Source organism: Emys orbicularis, chromosome 2, assembly GCF_028017835.1.
Source record: "Emys orbicularis isolate rEmyOrb1 chromosome 2, rEmyOrb1.hap1, whole genome shotgun sequence".
NCBI lineage: Eukaryota > Metazoa > Chordata > Testudines > Emydidae > Emys > Emys orbicularis.
Window position 1 is genome coordinate 214,144,673 of NC_088684.1, and position 23,580 is coordinate 214,168,252.

Genomic DNA, 23,580 nt, shown 5'->3' on the forward strand with positions numbered 1-23,580 from the left:
AGTTTAAAAGAAAACAAATCAAGCTATACAATATGCAGAAAGCTCTTGTGAGACAAATAACCTATACATGGGTAAGAGAGAATGTAACTGAATAAACATGTGTGAATATGTTAATATGTTAATCACTACCATCAGCAGATAAACAATGACTGATGGTGACTGAAGTATCACTTAAAACCTAGAACTGGAAGGGACCTCGAAAGGCCATCGAGTCCAGCCCCCTGCCTTCACTAGCAGGACCAATTACTGATTTTTGCCCCAGATCCCTAAGTGGCCCCCTCAAGAATTGAACTCTCAACCCTAGTTTAGCAGGCCAATGCTCGAACCACTGAGCTATCCCTCCCCTTGAAGGGTGTAAAGCTTGGCTCTTTTTAGAGGAAAGCAGCAGTGGCTGTACGTCCAAAACATCACAGCCCCTCTCCCACCATCTCCACCAATGCCCCTAAAAACCAGGGATTTGGAGCAATAATTGCTCTGCTCCAGCTCCAGGCAAAAACCTACTGGTCCGCGCTCCAGCTCCGGGCTCCGCTCCAAAGCCCTGCTTAAAACACTTGAGGTGTCACTTAATATTTTGGGAGTTGTGATAAAAATAACATAACCAAAGCCTGTAAGTCTTGACATGACATCCATTTTTTATAAAACAAGACTGCACTCTGTAGATTATTTATAGCTTTTAAAATATAATTATTTTTATTGTCCAGTACAAATTCTTGTTTTCTAATAATGTCAAAAAAATTTTTTAATGAAGGCTAGAACATGAAAAGATTCTTGAAGGAAAAACAAGTCTGCAGGATGACTATGACAATTTACAGGAAGTAATGAAGTTTGAAACAGATCAGCTGAAGCAACAGCTTGAAGACAACAAACAAGAAAGTGAAGCACTGAAAACCGAGCTTCATGTAAGAAAGCCAAACCTGTTACACAGTATAATCGCACCTCTCATTTAATCAAATTATGTAACTCATCTCATTAAAATGACATTACCAATGTTGGGCCAAAAAAATTCACTATTTTGATAGTGGTCCTATCTGAAGGTGTTACTTCCAGAAGTTTATTTAATTTTCCAGCCGACTCTTGAAACCATTGGTTATAAGAAGACATCCAATCACATTATGCTAAATTTCTGTTGTCTACCAAAGAAATCATCATCATTTGACAGGTCTTGATTAAGATGGGCTAGTTGGTAAAGAAACTGGGCATTGCTTTTGAGATGAATATTGGGAGGAATACCCTGGAGGGTTTAGATTTCAATTCTGGCTAAAAGTGGCATCTCTGAAATATTTGAAAGTTGGTGCTTTTATACATTGGCAATAATGGTCTTGTCATAGTTATTTATTACTTCTTGGTGTTAGATCACTGTCCTGCCATCTAGTTGCTGCTTTCCTTGAAAACCTTTCACAGACTTCAGTGATTGCAGAACACAGCAATAAGGCTGCTCAAGGGCTTTTGTAAATGCTTTTGCCTCCTTTCTGCGTTGTATGCTGGCTACCTGATCAGCATACTTGTTTCAAGGTCTCTCTTTTGGCATTTAAAGAAATAACTGACAGACTGGAAACTATACATTCCTTTTTAAAAATAACACCGTATAGTATTACAACTGAAAAAAATTAAAACCTAAATTGAAAATTGTGTTAATTTGTGCCCCTTAAGTCTTAAATAATTTAGGATCCTATCTAACCATAGGTCTGCTATCTCTCATAATGACAACTGAGGTGGTTGGCACTGAATTGCTGACTTGTCAGCATGCACTAGAGTTTACCTTTAGAATTATTCAGGGCAAGGTTCAAGAACTCTTTGTTTCTGTTTTGTGTATGCTTTATGTAGCATTTTGAGTGTTGTTTTATTTTTTCTTCCTCCTTTCTAATCTTGGTTTTAAATTATTTTTTTTATAAATATTATATTATTATTATATATATGTTGGTACCAAATATCCAAAGGCCTCTTAACAGAAGAGTTTAAAATATTTTTATCGATACACTTCAAACAGAATGTTATAAAAAATTATATTATGTGTTTTAGAATCTTTTGGAACTTTTGGAAACAGAAAAAGGACGTAATCAAAAACTAACAATGCAATTACAAGAAGACAAAGAAAATAATTCAAAGTGAGTGTTGTTGTGGGTTTGATTTCCAGTTGAAGTCAATGGTTTCATTCTATGCTAAGCTTCATTTTTTGTAGCTCTTGCTATGAAATACATTTCTTTTTCCAAAAATAAAAATGCAAACCTTCTAAATGCATTGTTGTGGAAAATATTCACCTGTGAGTTAACTGCCAGGAATGAATTTGGCCCAAAGACTGGTGAGTTCTTTAAATCTCTGAAATCACTATGCATGGTGTATCTTTTCATGTATTTTGTAATTGCCATTATCTATCTCTTGATATAAAGAGAAAAATGTTTTAGTATCTAAGATATCCGTTCTCTTTCTAAAAAGAGAAAACAATAAGAAACCGATGAGGCAACAATAACACCTTCAGTTCACCTGAAAACACCCATTCAGAAAAGCTTGTTAGAGATTTTTGTCCCCAGGCAGTATAGCGATGATTACTTGATGAATTTTTAGTCCGTGTCTTTACCCACTAAAGACAGCACGACTTCTTCTTTTTAATTATTTTTAATGAACAGTTTCATTATAAAAATGTTCTTTTGTATGTGAAAGGTCTAGCATCAGCTGCAATGTATGGCTGCAAGCTGAACCATTAGTTTTTTTAATAGCATTAATCAGCTGGTAGTGAAAGAACCTTTAGAACTAAATGGGACCCAAGGCCAACCTACATAGTTAGTTCCTTGTTCAAGCTGTCTTTTCTTATGTTTTGATTAAGTCTCTTACAAGAAGAATATTCCTTCTCTTCTAGAGAACTCTTGAAAGTACTTGAAAATGTACAGCTGGAAAAACAGTCCTCTGAAATGGTGACACGATGTGAGCAGCAGGTATAAAAGCACATTTTGACAATTGGGTTTTCTTGGATTTCCTGTATATTAATGGCAATAGAACTTTTATTAAACTAACTGTTTAAAGTTTAATAGCAAAACAAATTCAGTGCTTTCAAGTCTCAGGAATCACAGTTGCTTTTTAACTACTATGATACCTTTTAGCCCCTCCAGCATATTAAGCAGTACAGCTGTCTCTCTTGCGTTATTCCTAGTGTTACGTTTATACTAAATGTACATAAGAGGTAATTGAGGGCTTTTTCCATAACTAAAATAAAGTTTCTTCCAGGAAGCAAAGTTGCAAAAATTAGAACAGAATCTGGCTGCTGCCGAAGAGGTTATTGCTTCTCTGGAGAAGACGAACACTGCTGACAAGGTAGTTACTTTTTATTGTTGGTTCACAAGTTCTGAAAGAAATTGACTTCTTTGCAGCAGAGCTGGAAGCCAAGCCCTTCCTAACTGTGATAACAGGTGAAAAAAGCTCTCATACATCTGGCACAGGGTCTCCAAGACAGCTGGGGAAAGAAGGCTGGCACAGTGCCAGAGAAAACAGGGTGGCGAGATATAAGGGGACAGCTGGAGAGGGAAGACAAAAGGGAGTTGTGCTGTCTGCTGGACAAAACAGCTAACACAAGGTCATAAACGTATCACCTGTTGATTGACAGGGAGTTTCTAGTCAGGCTCATCTGCTGAGGAATTGAAATTATAAACCATAGGAATGACACAGTAAGAATCTCACTGTAATTCTTGTCAGTAAAATCAATCCATGTTTCATTTAAGATAGCTACACCAGTTTTCTGAAAGCTCCTTTGGTGAATAACTTTTATCATTGAGTATAACATACATTTAAGAAATTATATGGGAACTCATTGTCATGGATGGTCAATCAATTCCTGACTTGCTCTGCTTTCATAACAAAGGAAAAACTTAGGGAGATTGGGTGGGGTTGGAGGGAACTGCCACACTAAATCCAGAGTCCAGTAATGGTTTCTTGAAGATGACTCACTCCATTAAGTTTCCACCTGCTTCTTACAGCAACATTCATAACCTTCTACCAGAAGAGGATCAGAGTGGAACTAAACAGTTTTACTACAAAATAGTCTTTTTCCTTTTAACCTTGGAATAGTAAATAAGCTATTTAACTCTTGTATGAAACCTTAGGGTAAAGAAAGGTGCTTTTTAACATCAAAAATTGTACTGTTCCTTCACACTCTAATCAAAGTAATTAAAAAAAACATTCCAAATATTTTCTTGGTTCAAAGTGAAATATGGGCTAAGCAAAAATTATTTAAATAGTGACAAAGTTCAGTGAAATTGGGGTTCAACATTTTTCTTCTTTTGCAGGAGGTTGTATCTGACTTGATGAGCCAGATCCAGGAGCTTAGGACATCTATTAGTCACAAGACAGAATCCATTGATGGACTGACAAGAGAGCTGGAGGACGTAAATGTATGTTCCGTTTTTGAAAAGATGTGGGGCAATGTTGGGTATCACAAAAATGGAATGGAATGCCATGCTGAACACTTTCAATTACATATTTTATCATAAATGTGGAACAGCGTAATTTGCTGTAGGGTGAGTTTCTTTCAACTTTTGTTGTATTCTTCTGAGCAGTTTATGCCTAGTGTGGTCTTGGAAACTGAACTTTTTCCACATGGTGAGTAGACAGACATTTCTCTTACTGGACCTACTCAGTTCCTGTGAGCTTCAATCAGTTGACACATTCATGTTTAATTTTGTTGAGAAATTGGTGGTTTGAGAGATCAGTAAATGAAGCTGAAGTCACTGAGTTCATTTGTAGGAAAGAAACTGTAGTTATGAGACAACTCCTAGGTTCCAGTCTTGCAAGCACACATGACTCAATAAGATTCTTATAATAAAGTTATTTGCTTGTATAAGTACTTGCAGGAGGTGGGCCCTTACTTACTAAATTGTGCTTTCTCACTGAAGCTGTGAGACTTTTGTCTTCTGCTTTACAGTGTGCTTTTTTTTTTTTTAAACAGAGGTCTTGCAGTCTTTTATACTTTGTTTTATTGCAAACTGATACAGCAACACATGCAGTATTTGACATGTACTGTGAACCCAAGAGGACCCAGCATAGAAATGAACATACAACTTCAGAATATGAACTATAATTTTTCTGTGTGCATATTACATCAGGTACACCCAGCATACACACTTATCCTATAGGAAATAGTTCTCTGTTTCATTGCAATCTTCATGGAAGATCTCAAAGTACTTTCCAAACACATTTATTCACAACACCCTTAAGAGGTAGGTTAGCATTATACCTGTTTTACAAATGCTAGAGGTAGAGCCTTTGACTGACCCATGGTCACACAGGATATTAACAGTTCTAGGAAAGGAACAAGGCATGACTATCACTAATAGATATGATCTTAAAATAGTCAGATGACATTGAATTTATAATCTCAGTTTTAGTTCTGATGCAAAACCTTAGTTTGTGGGATTTAGCAAGCAGTAACACTTCTATTCACTGGACCTTTAGTATTGTTATCTCAGACAATTCTCTAAACAGTATTTTATAGTTCTGTCATCTCAAGACCCCAAGATCCAACAGCTGAGTTGCTTTTAGCAATTTTCTTTGATATCTTGCTTGCATTGTCATAGTCCTAAAACTTAACTTTGCTGTTTTCTTAGTGGAAGTATAATTCTGCCCTGGCTGCAAAAGACAAAAACAAAGCAATCATAGAGGATCAGGAAAGGCAGATTGAGGAGCTGAGAGAAGCCTTGGAGAGAAAACAGGCAGCTGATAAAGTTAATGTAAGAGTGCTAACATCGGTACCATATTGTGATTGTTTCTGCTACAGATGAGTTGGACGTGTTTGATTTTTTGTTTAAAGTATTTACATGGAATTTAACCTCACTTGGAGATGTCTGGGTATGGGAGGTCCTGATGCACGGGGGTTGGGTGGATGGGGAGCAGCTCCCTGTACTGTGACCCCTCCTCCCGCAGCTGAGGAGTGATGGGGGCAGGAAGTAGAAGAGGATGCTGAGCTTCCTGCAGCTCGGGGGAAGTTTCTGGGGGTGGGTCTGACACAGCCCCAGCCACTTCTTGCACGGGAAGAGGAAGTTCTGTCCTCTCCTGCCTCCAGCTCAGCTGGGACTAGCAGCTGATCCTGGCTCAAGGTAGGAGCCATTGGCTGGGGTATCCCCAGCCTTGCAGTGATTTACTTCTCCACCGGCTGCTCTGGGTGCTTGAAATGATGTCCCTGTGCAACTAGGGAGTGGTGCGTGACTGCTCTTGCAGGTTCCCTTTGCTTCCCTGTCAGCCATTTTTCTGCAGGGAAGCAAAGAAATCTGCGGGGGACATGAATTATGCGCACACACAGTGGTGCAGAATTCCCCCAAGAGTATACATAGTACCTCTATTCTGCAACTTAGCGCCATTCCTGCATCTACCAGAACAAACTGTTCACCTCTCAAACCTCCCTTCCTCTGCAAATAGATCTCCACTATGCGAGCGATCTAGGGAATAGTATAGGATTGCAGACTTCACTTTAGACCTTAACTAATTTGGGGTCTATATTACCATGTCTTTGTGAGGTGAATATTTACTTTAGTTCTGACCTTATTTAAACAAAAACAAACAAAAAAAAGGTAGAGGGAAAGGGACCCTTGTAATTAATAAACCATTACTGTACACCACTTTACTCCAAAGCAGGTATTTTATTTCTATTTATTTCACTCTTCCTACATTTGTTTGTCCATTTAAATAAAACAGATAGAGCTCCTGTATGAAGACCTGAACCATACCACTGAGCAGCTAAGCAAGTTAACAGAGGCTTCTAAAAAACATGCAGTATTGCTTCAGTGTGCACAAGAAGACTTAGTAAAGAAAGAAGCTTTAATTCAGGAACTTAAGGAACAGGTAAAATTTAGGAAGTTCCTCCTAAAGAGTCAGCTATTCATTTTTTTGAGAGACTTACATCATACATTGCCATCTACCCACAGTTCCCTAACTGGTTGCTTTTTGTTAACAATCTATTTCTCACTGCATTAGACAGTGATAATTTAAAGGATTTTGAACAAAGGTCTGGATAAGCTTTACAACCTTGCTAATGGGGAGTCCCAAGCTAGCACAAGTGTTAATTCTGAAGGCTTTGATTTTACATGAGAGTGGAAATAAAGACAAAGCAACCTGAAGTCTGAGCAATACAAAATGGGGTTTTCTTTTTCCTCCATGTCATATGTGATAGTTGTTTGTGGATAGTATCATGGGGGTAACTGATGAGCTGTCTAAATGATACAAAGTAAGAGGGTGATTTGAAGTCACCCCTAATATATTTTGGAGCACAAATATCCATCTACCTTAGGGTACATCTGTCCTGCATGCTCCTTACAGCAGTATGTAGAGTACATACACTGCACACTCCCCGAACACGAGTATTAGTAGTAATGTAGATAGTGAGGCACTGCTTAGGTGAGTAAAGAGACACATGAGCACTCTCTATGTACCTTGTACGGGTTTCCATTCGCCCAAACAGTGCTTCCCTCATCTACACTGTAATGTCCTGCTGGAGCCTTTCCCCACCACAGGGAAAGACTCTGGCAACAGAGAAAGGCTCTGGCAAGAGGAGGCAGTAGGGAAAGGCTCTGGAAGCTCCCCACTGCCAGAGTGTTTCCCCGCTGCCTTCCCCTGCCAGATCCTTTCACTGACACATGTAACTACACACCGCAGATTGATTTTCATTGTGTTGTGTACGTACCCTAAGTAGAGTGAGGCTGAATGCTAGCCAAAAAGAAGCAGATTAGCTGCTAACATAGTACCTTGTTTAAATGTTTTTAAATAGTGTTTGCTTGGAGATCAACAAGGGAACAAGACCATAGGTACAGTAAATGTGGAAGAACTGTTGATACGAGAAAACATAGTGTGAAGTCTAATATATTTAAGTACTCAGAATATATAGAGTAAACTTGCATACTTACAAGCTACTAGTTTTTGCTTTAATTCTTTCAACATTCTGTGAACTTTAAGCGCTAACTGAATTTTAATTGATTGGGCTTTATAATAGCTGGACAAAAAAACAGAAGAACTGGAAAAGAGGAAAAGTGACTATGAATTAAAAATGCAACAATTAGACTGTTTTGTGGACTCTGCTGCAATAGCGCTGCCACAGGTATAGTATTTCATTTTAATTATGTACTGTAGTTTACTTCACTGAAGAAGCAAAGCAGAGTGTGTGTGTTCGGGTGTGGGGGGGAAACATCTTTAGACTGGGTACAGAAATAGTGATGGTATATTGAAAAGAGTTGTATAGTCTATGAAATCCTATTTCTGTTTTGTAAGGTAAACAGCATTATTGATGTTTGTCTCCTAGTTACACAGCATTAACAAGTAAAATCTTTTAATGTATACTTATGCAGTATAGGGAAGACTCCTCCTTCTCAGTATGACTGTTTTTACTTGTCAGAGTCCAAAAACTCCCCCTAATTTTGGTGTAAATCTGGCAAAATTCCTGGAAACTCAGGAGCAGGAAATAGCAGATCGGAGAGCTTCTGCAATTACTCTGGAACATCTTGTATCTGAATTAAGTGAAGAAAGAACAGCTAAAAATGATGAAATCCTAAGGCTAAAGGTAATGTGAAGTAAACAGAAAAGGTAGTTTTTAAGGTTAAAGTTAATATGAAATGTATAGGCTATCCTAGTGGGTTGGTGTTTGGCACTCTGCACTGCCATGCAGGAAGCCTGCTCTTGATCTTCTCCTTTCCTGGGCTGGTAGCATTCTAAAGAAGCAGAGCAATCAGCTGATTGAAAAAAAGTCTCTTCTATCACTTTGTTGCAATCTCTGTTGCTGATATACCAGCAACGTTGGCTTTCTGCAAAGCAAGTTTTGTTCACACTTTATTGGTATTGGATCCATAGGTGTAGTTTGACTTCTGTATTTGGGGGGGGCAGTTACAGTCAGGCCAACGGGGCTGCGTGTGGAGTGGGGGGCAAATTCCGAGCCTGCCTGCGGCTTGCTGTTTGGGGCGAGGGGGCAACGCCTTATCCCCAAATTATGCTCATGATAAGATCTTGACAGAGAATTTCTTATGTCTTCCATTGAACAGTTTCAGAATATTTGTTCCTTCTTCTGTACTTTACTGGAAATTGTTTACTTGGAAACGAAAACAAGAATTGTGGTGTAGTGTTGAAATAACGTGTTTTTCTTGCTTGGTTTAGGGACTGTTATGTGAACTGGAAAACCTGCGCCTGGAAATGCAGATATTAACAGAGAATAATAGGAACCTACAGAGCCAGCTTGAAGAGTATCAGAGAGAAAGGAAGAACCGGTAAAAGCTGTCCTAACCCTTAAGTGATTATGTAAACTAAATTGTAATTCTTTGTCTTTACTGCAAGTATGATATTACACATACTGTATCAGAACTAGTTAAACTAAGAAGACTCAATTAAACCTATTTTTATGGAAATGCTTTAATGGCCAGTAAATAGTATTGCCTTTGAAATTATAAATGATTACAGTACAACAATTAAGTTATAAAAGAAACAGGTTTATAACTCCTAACTATCTGTTCATGCAGCTTTTAACTGGGAAAAGTAATAGAATATAAACACTATCCATATTAAGAAAAATAGACAAAATGAAATGCTGTCCCAGTGACCTCAATTGGAGTTTTGCCATTGACTTAAATGGAGTCAGGATTCCACACCTCATCTTTTGACAGTAAGAAACATAACTGTTTCTATGCTTTGTGCAAAATGGAAAGATGATTGATGAAAAGGCTTCAAACTGGTTCATACCCTTAGATGTAAAAAGTATGATCTTTGTCTGAATCTGCAGGCTAAGCTCTTAGTTTTGGACTTTTTTGTTTGTTTGTTTTTTCCCAAATCTTCATTTGTTCTGGTGTTTTTCTGTTTGATGAACTCCCTAGAGGTTTTACAAAGTGTTAAATATGAAGTTGTTTTGAAGCATAAATCAGTGTAATATGAGGTTTTGTCACTATTAATTATAAATCACTTAAGGAAAAAACTTAATGTAATAAAGGACAAGTCAGACACAAAGGTGTGGCACCTTACAACTGGATATAAGGTAGGACCTGAATCTGCCTTTCCATTAGAAAGCATTGAAAATTAGAATATTACAAAGTTTTTCTAATTTAAATTCTATAACTGACAAATGTTCATGGCACAAAAATACTGAAACAGTGACAAGTAGTTGTAGAAGTGTCTTTGAATATTTTAGATATATTTCCACATAAAAAACTAGAACATCATTAAGGTTGCAAAGTCAAGAACTTAAAAGTTAGGAAATCCGACAATTAAGGATGCCTGTGCAACTTTAATTCAGTTCCCTTGTGCCTATGTATTAGGATACCATTTTTCCATTATCGTATGCTGTTGTTTTTTTTCACAGGACCCCAGCCTCATTCGGTGCTCAGAATAGATGGTGCACACTTAATGAGCAGTTATTTAATATTTTGTTTCCTCATTTTGCAATGGTGTCCCATGCCTCATTTACTGCACACTATTCAAACCCGGCTCTGAAGACAGATTTATTAATTTCCTCATGGGCTTTTCTGTGGTGCTCATCACTATAGTATCTGGTTGCTTCATAAACATTAATTTATTTTCACAACATCCCTATGTGTGTCGAGAGGGTATTATATCATCCCCATTTTACAGACAGGGAGCAGAGGCTCAAAGAGAAAGGTCAAGTACCAACTAATTTTGGGTGCCCAACATGAGACACGTGGACGTGATTTTTCAAAGTATGTAGCACTTAATATGTTCAAATCTCAGCTCCCATTGACTTTAATTGCAGCTGCTAGCACTCAGCACTTCTGCAAATCAGATCACAAGGTCGCAAATCAGGCACCCAGTAAATAAGGAATATATAAGAAACTTTTCACAAGAGGTCAGTAACTTGACTAGCATCACACAGGAAGTCTGGCAGGGATGAAATTCAGATTTCCAGGGCAGGATTCAATTGCCTTCCCTGTGAGACAATCCTTTCTCTTCCTGTACACATCTTCTGCAGTCTGAATAATAGGCCTTGCTACCAGCCCTGCCTATAGTATATGTATATGTCTTCTCATATCATTTTTCTAAAATATTAAAGATAATCACAAGTGACTCATGAAAGGAAAATAAACACACTTTTTTACTTTCTGATAGTTTATCTTTTCTTCCAACTGTTTCTTGAGTGTTTTTGTTATCTCCTGTTAAACTCAAACAAGTCTCTAAATATTCTGAATAAAAATCATTTCCTCTTAACTGAGCAAGACCACTGAGTTCTCTTAGGAGGGAGTTGTTTTCTGCAATCCATATGGAGTATCAAAATTGTGGCAGCTAAAAATGTTTACTTGAAACCCTGAGGTTTATCATAAAGCTCTGTATTCGACACTTCTGTTCTTAAACCAACACCAAATGAAACTGTTTTTTTAATTAAAATGCTGATTTCTCTGCACGTAGCAAAAATCTTTCTTTTGGAGAGAATGTATTTTTGGTAACTAAAACTCTTAAGAATATAAAAGTTTAAACTGCTTCCAGAACCATATTTTGTGATATATGGTAATCGGACTCTGAGCAAGCATTAAGAAAATTACAAGTATTACTAGTTTTTTCTGGTGCAGCTCTTGTGTTATAAATGGTTCCCTTTGCACATAAGAAAGATGAATTCTCATTCTTGGACTTCTACAGTGGTCACAAGCACTCTGACATTCAGCACCTAAAAGAGAGAGAGAAGGAAATTGCTGAAGAGAGACTAGCAAAGGTATTATATCTTTTTATATGATGTTCAATTGTTTTGCTGGTTGTAAGTGTTGCTGTTCATGTTTTGTTCTATTTCATATCAATGCAAAATTTATAATTCTCGTGAATTCTAAAGGATACTGGGCCTGATTTTAATCTATCATTGCTTTTACATTGCTTTAACTTGATTGAATTCAACAACAGTAATGATGATTTACACAGAATAAGAGAGGAGAATGAGACCCACTGAGCTTGATTAATCTTCACCAGGACATAGAGGCCATGTCTACACTTACCGGGGATCGACGCTGCTGCAATCTATGCAGCGGGAGCTGATTTAGCGGGTCTAGTGAAGACCCGTTAAATCAACTGCAGAGTGCTCTCCGGTCAACTCAGGTACTCCACCAGAATGAGAGGAGTAAGGTAAGTTGATGGGAGAGCGTTGTGCATAGATCACGGCAGCGTCGATGCCCAGTAAGTGTAGACATGGCCTCCATGTCCCAGTGAAGATGAATCAAGCTCACTGGTTCTCATTCTTCTCTCTTACTCTGCTGTAAATCATCATTACTAGGGCCCTACCAAATTCAGGGTCCATTTTGGTCGGTTTCACGGTCATAGGATTTTAAAAATCATAAATTTCATGATTTCAGCTATTTAAATCTGAAATTTCACAGTGTTGTAATTGTAGAGATCCTGAACCAAAAAGGAGCTATGATCGGTGGGGTTTGCAACGTTATTGTGGGGGAAGAGGAGGGATTGCAGTACTGCTACCCTTACTTCTGCACTGCTGCTGGCAGCATCACTGCCTTCAGAGCTGGAGAGCGGTGGCTGCTGGCTGGAAGCCCAGCTCTGAAGGCAGAGCTGCCACCACCAGCAGCAGCGCAGAAGTAAGGATGGCATAGTATTGCCATCCTTACTTCTGTGCTGCTCTCTGCAGAGCTGTGCTCTCAGTCAGCGGCCACCACTCTCCAGCTACATAACTCTGATGGCAGCAGTGCAGAAGTAAGGGTGGCATGATAAGGTATTGCCACCCTTACTTCTATGCTGCTGCTGGAGGGGTGCTGCCATTAGAGCTTGGCACCTGGCCAACAGCCGTATCTCTCTGGCCACCCAGCTCTGAAGGCAATGCAAAAGTAAGGGTGGCAATACCATGACCCCCCTGCAGCTCCCTTTTGGGTCAGGACCCCCAAGTTGAGAAACGCTGGTCTCCCCCCAAAATCTGTACAGTATAGGGTAAAATCACACACAAGACCAGATTTCATGGTCCATGACACATTTTTCATGGCCGTGAATTTGGTAGGGCCCTAATCATTACTGTTGTTGAATTCAATCAAGTTAAACCAGTGTAAAAGCAATGGTAGATTTGAATCAGGTCCAGTATCCTTTAGAATTCACGAGAATTATAAATTTTGCATTGATATGAAACAGAACAAAAGATGTAGCTGGAGTAGCATAACTTAGGTCGACTTGCCCCGTAGTGGAGACAAGGCCGGAGTTGCAGCTTGTACCACTTCCTCTCCTGAGGTTTCTGCCCAAAGAAAGCAATATTAAGTTACAGTGGAGGCTGCTCATGGCATGTGCTGAAAGAGCCCTGGCTACGCACTTCCTAGACAGTGCAGCCCAGTCTTACAGCTGCACTAGCTGGTTGTGGGTCATCCAGTGGAGGGATTATGTTTACATAACAAGGACACCATACCTCTTAATAGTCAGCTGTGAATGTTGGTAATATTAGCCACAGTAGTGTTACAGGATTATTTCTGGGTCAGAAAAGACTAAGAAGCTTGCTGTTAAATAATCAATTGTATATAAATGCTGTTATAACTTCTAAATTTTACTGATGTAACGCTTCGTATTTTGAACCTTTTTCAGAATAAAGCGATGGAAGAAATACTGAAAATTAGATCAGAGTAAGTTAAATATTTTTCATCACCCTGAAAACTGGATCATAAACTGCTTTAAATACTGAAAATAATTTACTTACATCTAAAAAATGACATTATTTTCCAACTAACATTGAAGATGTGAACAAAAAAAGCTTAAAACCAGAAATCCTGTTTACCTTTTAAAATAAACATTCAGTTCTTAGCATTTTTCATCAGTAGGTGGCAGTAGCAGTTTCTACATTTGATACAAAGGGTATGTCTACACCCAGCCGCTAGTTCGGCGGCTGGGAATCGAAGTTCTGGGTTCGACTTATCGCGTCTTGTCTGGACGCGATAAGTCGAACCAGGAAGTGATCGCCGTCGACTGCGGTACTCCAGCTAGACGAGAGGAGTACCGCGGCGTCGACGGGGGAGCCTGCCTGCCGCGTGTGGACCGAGGTAAGTTCGAACTAAGGTACTTCGAACTTCAGCTACGTTATTCACGTAGCTGAAGTTGCATACCTTAGTTCGAATTGGGGGGTAAGTGTAGACCAAGCCAAAGCTACTGTCTAGGTAAAGTGCTCTGAAATATGCTGAAACTGCATGAGGTTCTTTGAGTATGTGTCAGTGTGGCTTCCACAGTAGGGTATGCATGCACATCATGCATGTGAGCTCAATCTCTTGCATAGCCAGCCACATCGGTTGGGGCCATGCATGTACCCTGTGTTTCCTTGTGGTTCCCATGCAGGGGCATAAAGGGCAAAGTGGCCTCGAAACTCCCTCAGTTCCTTACCCACCTGTGGCAGCAAGGTGAAATCCCAACTGTGTCCAATCCACTCAGGGAAGAAAGTGGAGAGACTTCTGCCTCGTCCTGATAGTCTTCTGATGGACATCATCTCAGCCAGGAGAATGAGTGAGCTTCAGGTGCTCATGGCAGAACCTCCATAACCTCATTCCACAAGGACAAAGGAGTTCTGAGATCTCATGCAAAGCTAATCTCAGTGTGGTGTCTGATTTTCACATAAATCAAGCAATCTCTGTTCTTCCCTAAGTCACACCCAGGGAGAAGAAACTGAACACTTCAGACATATCTCATGCCCTTTAGTTACTACATTGAGTCGACTAAATCTTGTCAACTGTCCACATGCCTGTTTGTAGCAATAACTGGCCATTCTAAAGACCTGGCCATTTCATATCAATGACTACATGGATAACTCAGTCACCATCACCTGTATTACCTGTTGGCGAATAAACCGCCCTCTCTGTCCATCAAGGCCTCCTCTACCAGAGCTCAGGCAAATTCCTCGGCCTATTCTAAACATGCTGACATCCAAAATCTGCTAGGCTGCTTATGTGGCGCAATCTGTTTACATTAGTAAAGCATTGTGCACTGGATTTGGCTACTAGATCCCATGCCTTGTTGAAGAGAGCTATACACCGATCTTTGTTTTGATGCAGCTGGCATTCCTCATTCTCAACATCTTGAAGATGATACTGCTTGCCAGTCACCTACAATGGCATCCACGCTGCCATATTCTTGGAGAAGAAAGTACAATTGCTTACCCTATAGTAACAGATTTTTCCAGGATGTTGTAATCCGTGTGGATCCCACAACCCACCCTCCATTCCCACTTTCAAGGTCCTCAGCTAACATAGGTTTCAAATTGTGAGGGAAATGAGAGAAAGTCAAGGCCACTCTGCTCTTTATGCCATCACATAGACCCAACTGAAACAACTATGAAAAAGCAACAGAGAGTCCTGTGGCACCTTTAAGACTAACAGATGTATTGGAGCATAAGCTTTCGTGGGTGACGAAAGTGAGTATTCACCCACGAAAGCTTATGCTCCAATACATCTGTTAGTCTTAAAGGTGCCACAGGACTCTGTTGCTTTTTACAGATCCAGACTAACATGGCTACCCCTCTGATACTTTGCAACTATGAAAAAAAATCTGATCTCACCTACATGGGCACTTGCATACCTACAGTGGCATCCACACTAACTCCAACATCTCAAAGAACTACAGTTATGACAGGGTAAGTAACTGTAGTTTTTCTGTTCATTTGTAAGACTTTTCAAAGTCAATTTGATTCAGAAAAGAGGGCCAGTCCTATGAAGAAGCATAAAATGTATGTGAGTAGCCCCACTGATCTTAATGGGACTGTGCATATGAGAAAGTGGTTGCAATATGGGCCTTAGATTTATTTTTTGAAAAAGCTTATCGCTCATTAGGGACACTCATGTTAAAATTAATATTTTATTTTAGATTATTGCTTGAATTAAAACAATACATTAGATTTAAAACTGAAGAATTTTAAAAATCTAACTTTTCACCATTTATTTATTGTACTAATTACTTAATTTTTGCCCTTCGGTCAGCTTGAATGTTGAAAATAAACAATTTACTATTTGAGTGCCATTAGATTGCCCTATGCCATATAAATATGGGGGGAGCCATATTTAGTCCCTGCTGCTAGAAACCCATATACGCTGCATATTGGGTGGACAGTAGTCAAGACATGATGGATAACTGTTTTCAAGTTTGCCTAAATATTCTTCAAAATCTGCTTTAATAGGGCAGAGCTCATGTAAACAAAGAAAGATAGGTTCCAACAGTTGAATCAGTGTCAAAGTAACACTGCTGGTGTAAGGAACCAAGAGGATTGCTTCATTTAATGTTCATATCTTAAGTCTTTAGTGCTAGAAATGAATACACCTTTAGAGAGATGGAAAATTAAGCTTTCCAGTAATGTGTATAGCATTTGTTTCTAGCCTTGATGTCACATTAGACATTGCACATTACATTCACATCAGCATTCTGATTACCATAAACTTCTCTCTTCACCCCCACCCCACACAAAACGTGGAATCTCTGCTGTTCATCATCTAAAATCTTGCAAATGGTGTAAACCATTAATCTCTAATTTTAGGAATTTGAGACTATTGGCTTCTCCAGTGATATCAGATTTCAAATGGCCGAAATGGGAGGGAAGCAAAATTCTAAACAGAAGAAGCTGATTTTAAACCATGCATTACCTCCCGTTTTTGTCAGTATTTGCTGTTGAACATTATATAGAACTTCTAGTTTGTCTATTTAACTTGGTTTTATTTTCTAATGTGCCCATGACCACAGTAGTTTGGTGCTGCTTAGAGTTTAAATATTAAAATCAATATTTGTATCACTTCCATGGTTTCTTCTTCCAGCAAAGCCCCATGCAGCCTGCTGTCATCAGCAGTTCCTTTTTTACATTCAAGAAGAGTGTCAGTGGGCCAAAAGAATTAAAGGTGACTGGCAAAGAATTTTTTTTAAAAATGGGTTTGAGTTTTTTTTTTTGCTGTTTATATATAAAGATGACGTGAATGTCTATTTTTTCCCCCCTAATTGATGTTTTTAACCTTGGAAATATAGAGAATGTCAAATCTGGAATCCCCTGGCTTAGCTAGAGGATTTCTTGGGTGGGTAAGTGTCTCAGGGTGTGTACTGTGAGCACTTGCACCTAAATTGAAGAGGCAAAATGCTGAATCCTTAATAAAGACACCTTGTGTCCCCCATGTTCATTAAGCACTAGATTTAAATAAGTGTTTTAACCAGTCAGGCAAAAATTCTTGTCTCCTCTCCAATGCTCAGCTTTTAATCTTATCTCTTGTAGTGTCATATTTTACTAGTGCTCTGGTCACCAAAGAGTTTTCTAGAGTAGAAAAGACCTGAATTACTAATGTAAAAAGCAAGGTGGGATGGGAGGAATCACCTTTTCCAACAAACCTTTCAGGCTGTTTTTATTGCATCATAAAGAAGCAATAAGGCATGAGGCCTGGTTTTTTCCACCTTTGCAAGTTATCTTTTAAGTGGAGAAAATATCAGACAAAAGACAGAAAAGATATTGTCTATTGGTGTGTCTTCTCATCTTTAGGCCTTTTGTTGCTCCTCTTGAATGTGGAAACAGGACCTGCTTTTTGCACCAGTGCTGGTACTCAGTCTCTCAGACTTCTGGGGAGGAAAAATGGAAGTGAAACTGTATGAAGTTTATGTAAAACATTAATAGGTTCACAAGTGTATATTCATTAACAGTGGAAATACTGGTAACACATACATTTTAAGATCTTACACTTCACAACCTGCCAGGGCTAGAAACGTTTTGGCAGAGCAAAATGTTTCCTGAGCACTGCTTCTGGTCTTATGATCGAGCAACAGAATGTTTAAAGCATCAGGCTGAATGAATTGTATATTCTATATGTGAAGAGATGTTCACCAGTATGCAATCAAATATAGTAGTAATATAATCTTCATATAAGAGAATCTGAGTTCACCTTCTGAGTGCTGAATTTTTGTTGGTGAAGTGCACTCTAGGAAGTTCTTGTAGGCTAGGATTCCATTTCCAGTTTCATTAGCTTAGTTGAGAGAGTTGGAAATTTAAGCTTGAAATGGAGTAGTTTCCCAGCATTGAATCCCAAGTGAAGGACACTAGCTAGAGTATGTCTACACTGCAAATAGACACCACAGCTGGCCCGTGAAGCTGACTTAGGCTCCGAGGTCTCAGGCTAAGGGGCTGTTTAATTGCGGTGTAGATGTTCAGGCTCAGGCTGCAGTCCGAGCTCTGGGGTCCTCCTACCTTGCAGAGTCCTAGAGTGTGCACTCCAGCCCAAGTCTGAATGCCTACACCACAATTAAACAGACTCTTAGCGCAAGCCCCACGAGCCCGAGTCAGCTGGAACAGGCCAGCCACAGCTTTTTAATTGCAGTGTAGACATACTGTTAAAAGATCGGGCAATTGAAGATGGTGGTTATGTACCAGTGTTAAACAGTACCTATTAACATATACCAGGGCACGTATGCCAAAAGGACCTTTTAATAAAAGAATGTGATGGGATATAGAGGAGTGATGTGAATGCATTAACGTGGTTAATTTGATGTGTTTTATAATACTTTTATATCTGCAGATTAGCAGAGACCAAAAATGCCCTTAAGAGCACAGAGAGTGGCTATCTTGAAATGACCATGGAAATAGAACGAACAAGAGCTTTGGAGTCAAAAACATTCCAGGAAAAAGAAGAAATGAGATCAAAACTGGAAGAAACCTGTGAAGAGAGAGACAAAATTAAAAAGGTTATAAACAACGTGTGACTTCCTTTCACTAATTGTATCCAGTAGAACCTCATTGACTGGGAGACAAACCCATGATAAATAGTTAATATTGTGAATTAACCAGCAAACAGTAAAGGAATCAAGGACTGCCTCCCAAAATGTAGCTTTTTATTTTATAGATTATTTTTATTTCAACTATATTTCGTAGTGTAGTAATCAAATGCCAAGGGAAGTTCTATGCAGAGATGCGATCTGAAATACAGATCAGTCAACTGTACTTGACTAGAGAAATCTAGTCTAGTAGCCAATGAGAGTGAGTAACAAGTAGGTATCAATTGGTGGATGGACCCACAGGTATGTTATATGCTACAACAGACTTAAATACAGTAGAACCTCAGAGTTATGAACACCAGAGTTATGAACTGACCAGTCAACCACATGCCTCGTTTGGAACCGGATGTACACAATCAGACACAGCAGACCAAAAAAAAAAGTAAATACAGTACACTACTGTGTTAAATGTAAACTACTAAAAAAAGGAAAAGCAGCATTTTTCTTCTGCATAGTAAAGTTTCAAAGCTGTATTAAGTCAATGTTCAGTTGTAAACTTTTGAAAGAACAATCATAACGTTTTGTTCAGAGTTACAAACAACCTCCATTCCTGAGGTGTTCGTAACTCTGAGGTTCTGCTGTAGCAGTATTGCCAATTTCAAAAGAAACAGCTTTCTTAAAATCTGAATACCTCAAAAAAAGACATACATTTGTATTTAATTTATTATTTAATTACAGGAGATGGACTTGCTAAGGAAGCAAGTAGAGTTTCTCTCTGTGGAGAACGGGAAGTTAGTAGGTCACCAAAACCTAAACCAGAAGATTCAGTATCTTGTGAAACTGAAGAAAGATTATGCCAAACTTACTAAGGTATGTGTCCCAGAGATTAGAATACAGATTAAATAAATGATCTGAGGTAGACCAGAAAGTAAAAGCTTGATCAGGAGACTAGAATTCTCATTCCTCTATTTAACTATTCCTGGCATCCTGCAATTCCATGCAACAATGTTTGATTCATAGTTAGTCAGTTTCATCATCAATGTCAGTATTGTTCAGTTTTCTTAATTACTCCTGTAGTTATAAAACACTAAAGAAGTAGTACAGCTTGCAAAAATTAGTTGTTAATGTCATCACATTTAGGTGACTTTTCTTTTTACAACTTAGAATAAGTATAATTTCTTGAAGACAGACTTTCTTCTAATTCTGAGTACCATATTTCTCTCTCTTTACAGGAGGTTGAAAAACTGCGTGTTGAAAATATCTTTTTGAAGGAAATTAAAAAATCTGAATCATGTCAAGAATCTTGATCAGCCACAACAACAAATAAACTTGCAAAAGTGGTCATTTTAAAATGTTGATAGACTTTAAAGAGAGAGTTCTAAAAGTAAAGCTTGTCCTTCATCACTATTAACTAGAGCCCTTCATCAGATGTACTCAGGATAATTAATTATTTCAGTCTGTGTAATGTGCCAGGTGGTGGTTTTTAGTGAAACAGTCTGCTTCAGCTCATCTGGCAGATTTTCTAACCCCCCACTTATTGAAGTTGTTCTACAGCTTTATCCATAGGTGCTGCAGGATTTTCCTTTCAACTTTGTGCTTGTACAGGAAAAGTGACTAGTTTTCATTGGAACATTCTCTATTTCTTGTTTCCTTTTGTACTTTAATTTAGGTCAATGCTTTTTTTTAATGCTAGGGGTTTTTTTCACATTACCTCAATTTGTAGAAAGGTAATTGGTACAAATTCAACTAGTATCTAAACAACTTCTGCCTGTTGTTTTTATGGATGTCTAAATGTTGATACTGGAATGATGAAATTCACTTGTCAAGTTGTGAACTGATTCATATTTTTTTATTACTCAAAAATACATGTTTTATATTAAGGTTTTTTCAATAAAGCAAGAATGTCAATTTAATAATGAATTGATTTGTAAATAGTACTATGAATATTTGGAATCTTGTGGCATAATATTTGCCTCCTTTCCCTTGTTCCACTCTTTCTGGAATTCAAGTGCTCTCAAAACAAACTTTTTTTTCACTGAATAAGCTTCAAACAGGGACTTCTGTAGTGACAAGAAACCATTCTGCTCTAGTATTGTTGCGAATAACCTCATTGCTTAACTTGTTTAAGCACTGCATAACTGAAAATTCTATCAAACAGAAGTCCATCCCGTGTCAAGAGTTTTAAATGTATGCAACATCTTGTAAGAATACAGTAAAACCTCATTAGTTGCCCTAAAGAGTTGGAGATGCGTTGCAAATGACTGGAATATTCAAAATGGGAGGAGGGGAAGTATTGATAATGCATCACAATATTAATTGGACAAATGTTAGTTGAGTTTTAGCTATTTGATAGTGTCACTAAATATTTTGTAATGTTTTGTATAAGTAATGAAGTCCCTGTAATGCAATTCCTTACTACAGCACTTCACTATTAAATATTTGCTGAGAAGAAGGGAGAGACCATGTTTGTGTGAACTATAGGGTATGAAGTTTAGTGAGGTTCTACTGTAATTAACTAGGGCCTAAATGACAGTGATTTTTCCTCAGTTTAGCTATGAATTAAATATTTTAAATTCAGATATTAATTTTATGTATGGAAAGTAACCTAATACTCCAGAGTAGTTTCTATTTGAAGTTTTTCAGGAAGAGGAGAGAGAAAAGGGCAATCAAACCTTTAATGATGGGCCTCCAGAAAACTGAGGGTGTTGACTTGCCCTATTTAGACTAAATCAGGAAATTCACTTCTTTCCAGAGATGAAGTAATTTTAGAGATGACTTCAACTCTTGCTCCCTTCATTCGTTGTGGAAAATGAAGGCTTCCTTTTCTGCAATAACTCTCCCCCTTGATAGCAGTGAGGTGTAGAGGTAGGTCAGACCCACTTGATAGCCTATCTGATGTATTGCAGAATTTGTAATACTGTTAGGGAACAAGTATGGCAGCTATGGTAATACAATTTGTACCCTTTTTTATGGCATATGTTTATAATATATAGTAGTAATGTTCTTCTGGAATTGTGTAACTTTTTAAATAAAGATTTTTGTATATAAATGATTTTATGATTTTTCTATACCGTATGCTCTAACTTTTAGACTCGTGCAAACTTTGGGATCGATCCACAAAAGGACTTAGGTGCCTAAGTATAAAGCAGAGAACCTCAGAACCCCGACTCAGCTGCCACCTAACCTTGTAGGTGTCTAAAGTCCTAGGTGCTAAGTTTCCACCAGTAAAGTCCCCATGGTGCCTACATTTCTGATGGTAGGCTGCTGTGTGCATGCCTCAGTGCTGATGCCTAGTCCTTGCCCAAACCCCAGCAGGATTCACAAATTAGGCATGCCCCCACCTATCTCACCGGCACAGCCCAACCTTAGAGTAGGTCTACTGGGTCAGGCCCCATACAAAATACATCCTTATACCCTATACTCCAGTGCTTAGTGCACGCTGCCAGGATGTGGGAACCCAAGATCAATCCTGACTCCGCCTGAGTTGGAACAGGGACATGGACCTCGCCATCCCATATGCCAGGTGAGTGCCCTAACCACTGGGCTAGAGAGTTATTCTTGCTTTCTGGTGAAATGAATATAGAAGGAGAGCATGACCATCATGTTGTGTTTTGTGTTGTTTTTTGTGAGAAATGGCTGACTTGGCTTAGGTACCTAACTCCAGGAGAAGATTCATGGCTGTGACTCCCTAATGGAAATAAATGCCTAAAGCCCAGATTTTTAATGATATTTAGGTGGGATTTTCAAAAGCACCTAGGCATCTAATACCCATTGATTTCACCCTAAATCAGTGGTCCCCAAACTTTGGGGTGCCCCCCAGGGGGGACTAGAGGAATGTTTGGTGGGGCCAGCCCCCATGGGGTGGGGAGAGAGCAGCCCTGCTCCAGCCCCGCCCCTGGCTGCAGCTCCACTTCCGGCCCTTAGCCCCTGGTTCCCAGCCTGGCCATAGCTCTGCACCCAGCCATGACCCCAGCTGTTGACCCGACCGCAGCCTGGCTGTGGTTCCGGCTGCCGGCCGCAGACAGCCTTGGTCCCTGGGTCCTGGCCCAGCTGTGGCCCCAGTTCCAACCGCAGCCCCGCTCCCAGCTGCAGCCCTATCCCTGACAGTGGCCCCACTCCCAATCGTCGCTCCTGAGGGGCATGGACAGCAATAAGGGGAGGGGGGGGTGAGGTAAAAAGTTTGGGGACCACTGCCCTAGATGTGTTTGAAAATTCCACTAGGCACCTAAATATCTTTTTTTTTTTTTTAAATCTGGCCCTAAATCTCTTGAGGTGCAGATCTTATCCCACATCCTTCTCCTTGGCATTTCCCATTTCAGTGCTGCCTTTTTGTGTATCCCATTCCTAGGTGAATAACTCTCCACATACATTGTACAGGGAGCCTGGCTGCCTAGCCCAGGACTGAGGATTCTACTGGATGGCAGGACACCTAAAGTTAGGTGCTGTAATGTTGAGCCTAATTCCCCTTTGTTGATCTAGCCCTTTGAATCTGTTTTATAATGGAATTCATAGAAGGAAGTTGGAATCTGCACAAAATAATGGGTCCATTGGGATTTCATAGATTCATAGATTCTAGGACTGGAAGGGACCTCGAGAGGTCATCGAGTCCAGTCCCCTGCCCGCATGGCAGGACCAAATACTGTCTAGACCATCCCTGATAGACATTTATCTAACCTACTCTTAAATATCTCCAGAGATGGAGATTCCACAACCTCCCTAGGCAATTTATTCCAGTGTTTAACCACCCTGACAGTTAGGAACTTTTTCCTAATGTCCAGCCTAGACCTCCCTTGCTGCAGTTTAAGCCCATTGCTTCTTGTTCTATCCTTAGAGGCTAAGGTGAACAAGTTTTCTCCCTCCTCCTTATGACACCCTTTTAGATACCTGAAAACTGCTATCATGTCCCCTCTCAGTCTTCTCTTTTCCAAACTAAACAAA

At 39.2% G+C, this 23,580-nt stretch overlaps 1 protein-coding gene across 1 annotated transcript in view; it reads left to right on the forward strand.

The window, feature by feature from the left end:
- Positions 1-19,949, forward strand: part of KIF15 (kinesin family member 15) — a 47,081-nt gene extending 27,132 nt beyond the window's left edge. Inside the window, exons 21-35 of the mRNA XM_065399090.1 lie at positions 749-899; positions 2,020-2,105; positions 2,855-2,930; positions 3,220-3,306; positions 4,275-4,379; positions 5,592-5,714; positions 6,676-6,822; positions 7,967-8,071; positions 8,366-8,530; positions 9,118-9,227; positions 11,596-11,668; positions 13,516-13,553; positions 18,447-18,612; positions 19,381-19,512; positions 19,875-19,949. Of these exons, the coding sequence (XP_065255162.1) occupies positions 749-899; positions 2,020-2,105; positions 2,855-2,930; positions 3,220-3,306; positions 4,275-4,379; positions 5,592-5,714; positions 6,676-6,822; positions 7,967-8,071; positions 8,366-8,530; positions 9,118-9,227; positions 11,596-11,668; positions 13,516-13,553; positions 18,447-18,612; positions 19,381-19,512; positions 19,875-19,949 (1,639 nt within the window). The remainder of the gene's footprint in view (positions 1-748; positions 900-2,019; positions 2,106-2,854; positions 2,931-3,219; positions 3,307-4,274; positions 4,380-5,591; positions 5,715-6,675; positions 6,823-7,966; positions 8,072-8,365; positions 8,531-9,117; positions 9,228-11,595; positions 11,669-13,515; positions 13,554-18,446; positions 18,613-19,380; positions 19,513-19,874) is intronic.
- Positions 19,950-23,580: the final 3,631 nt, after the last annotated feature.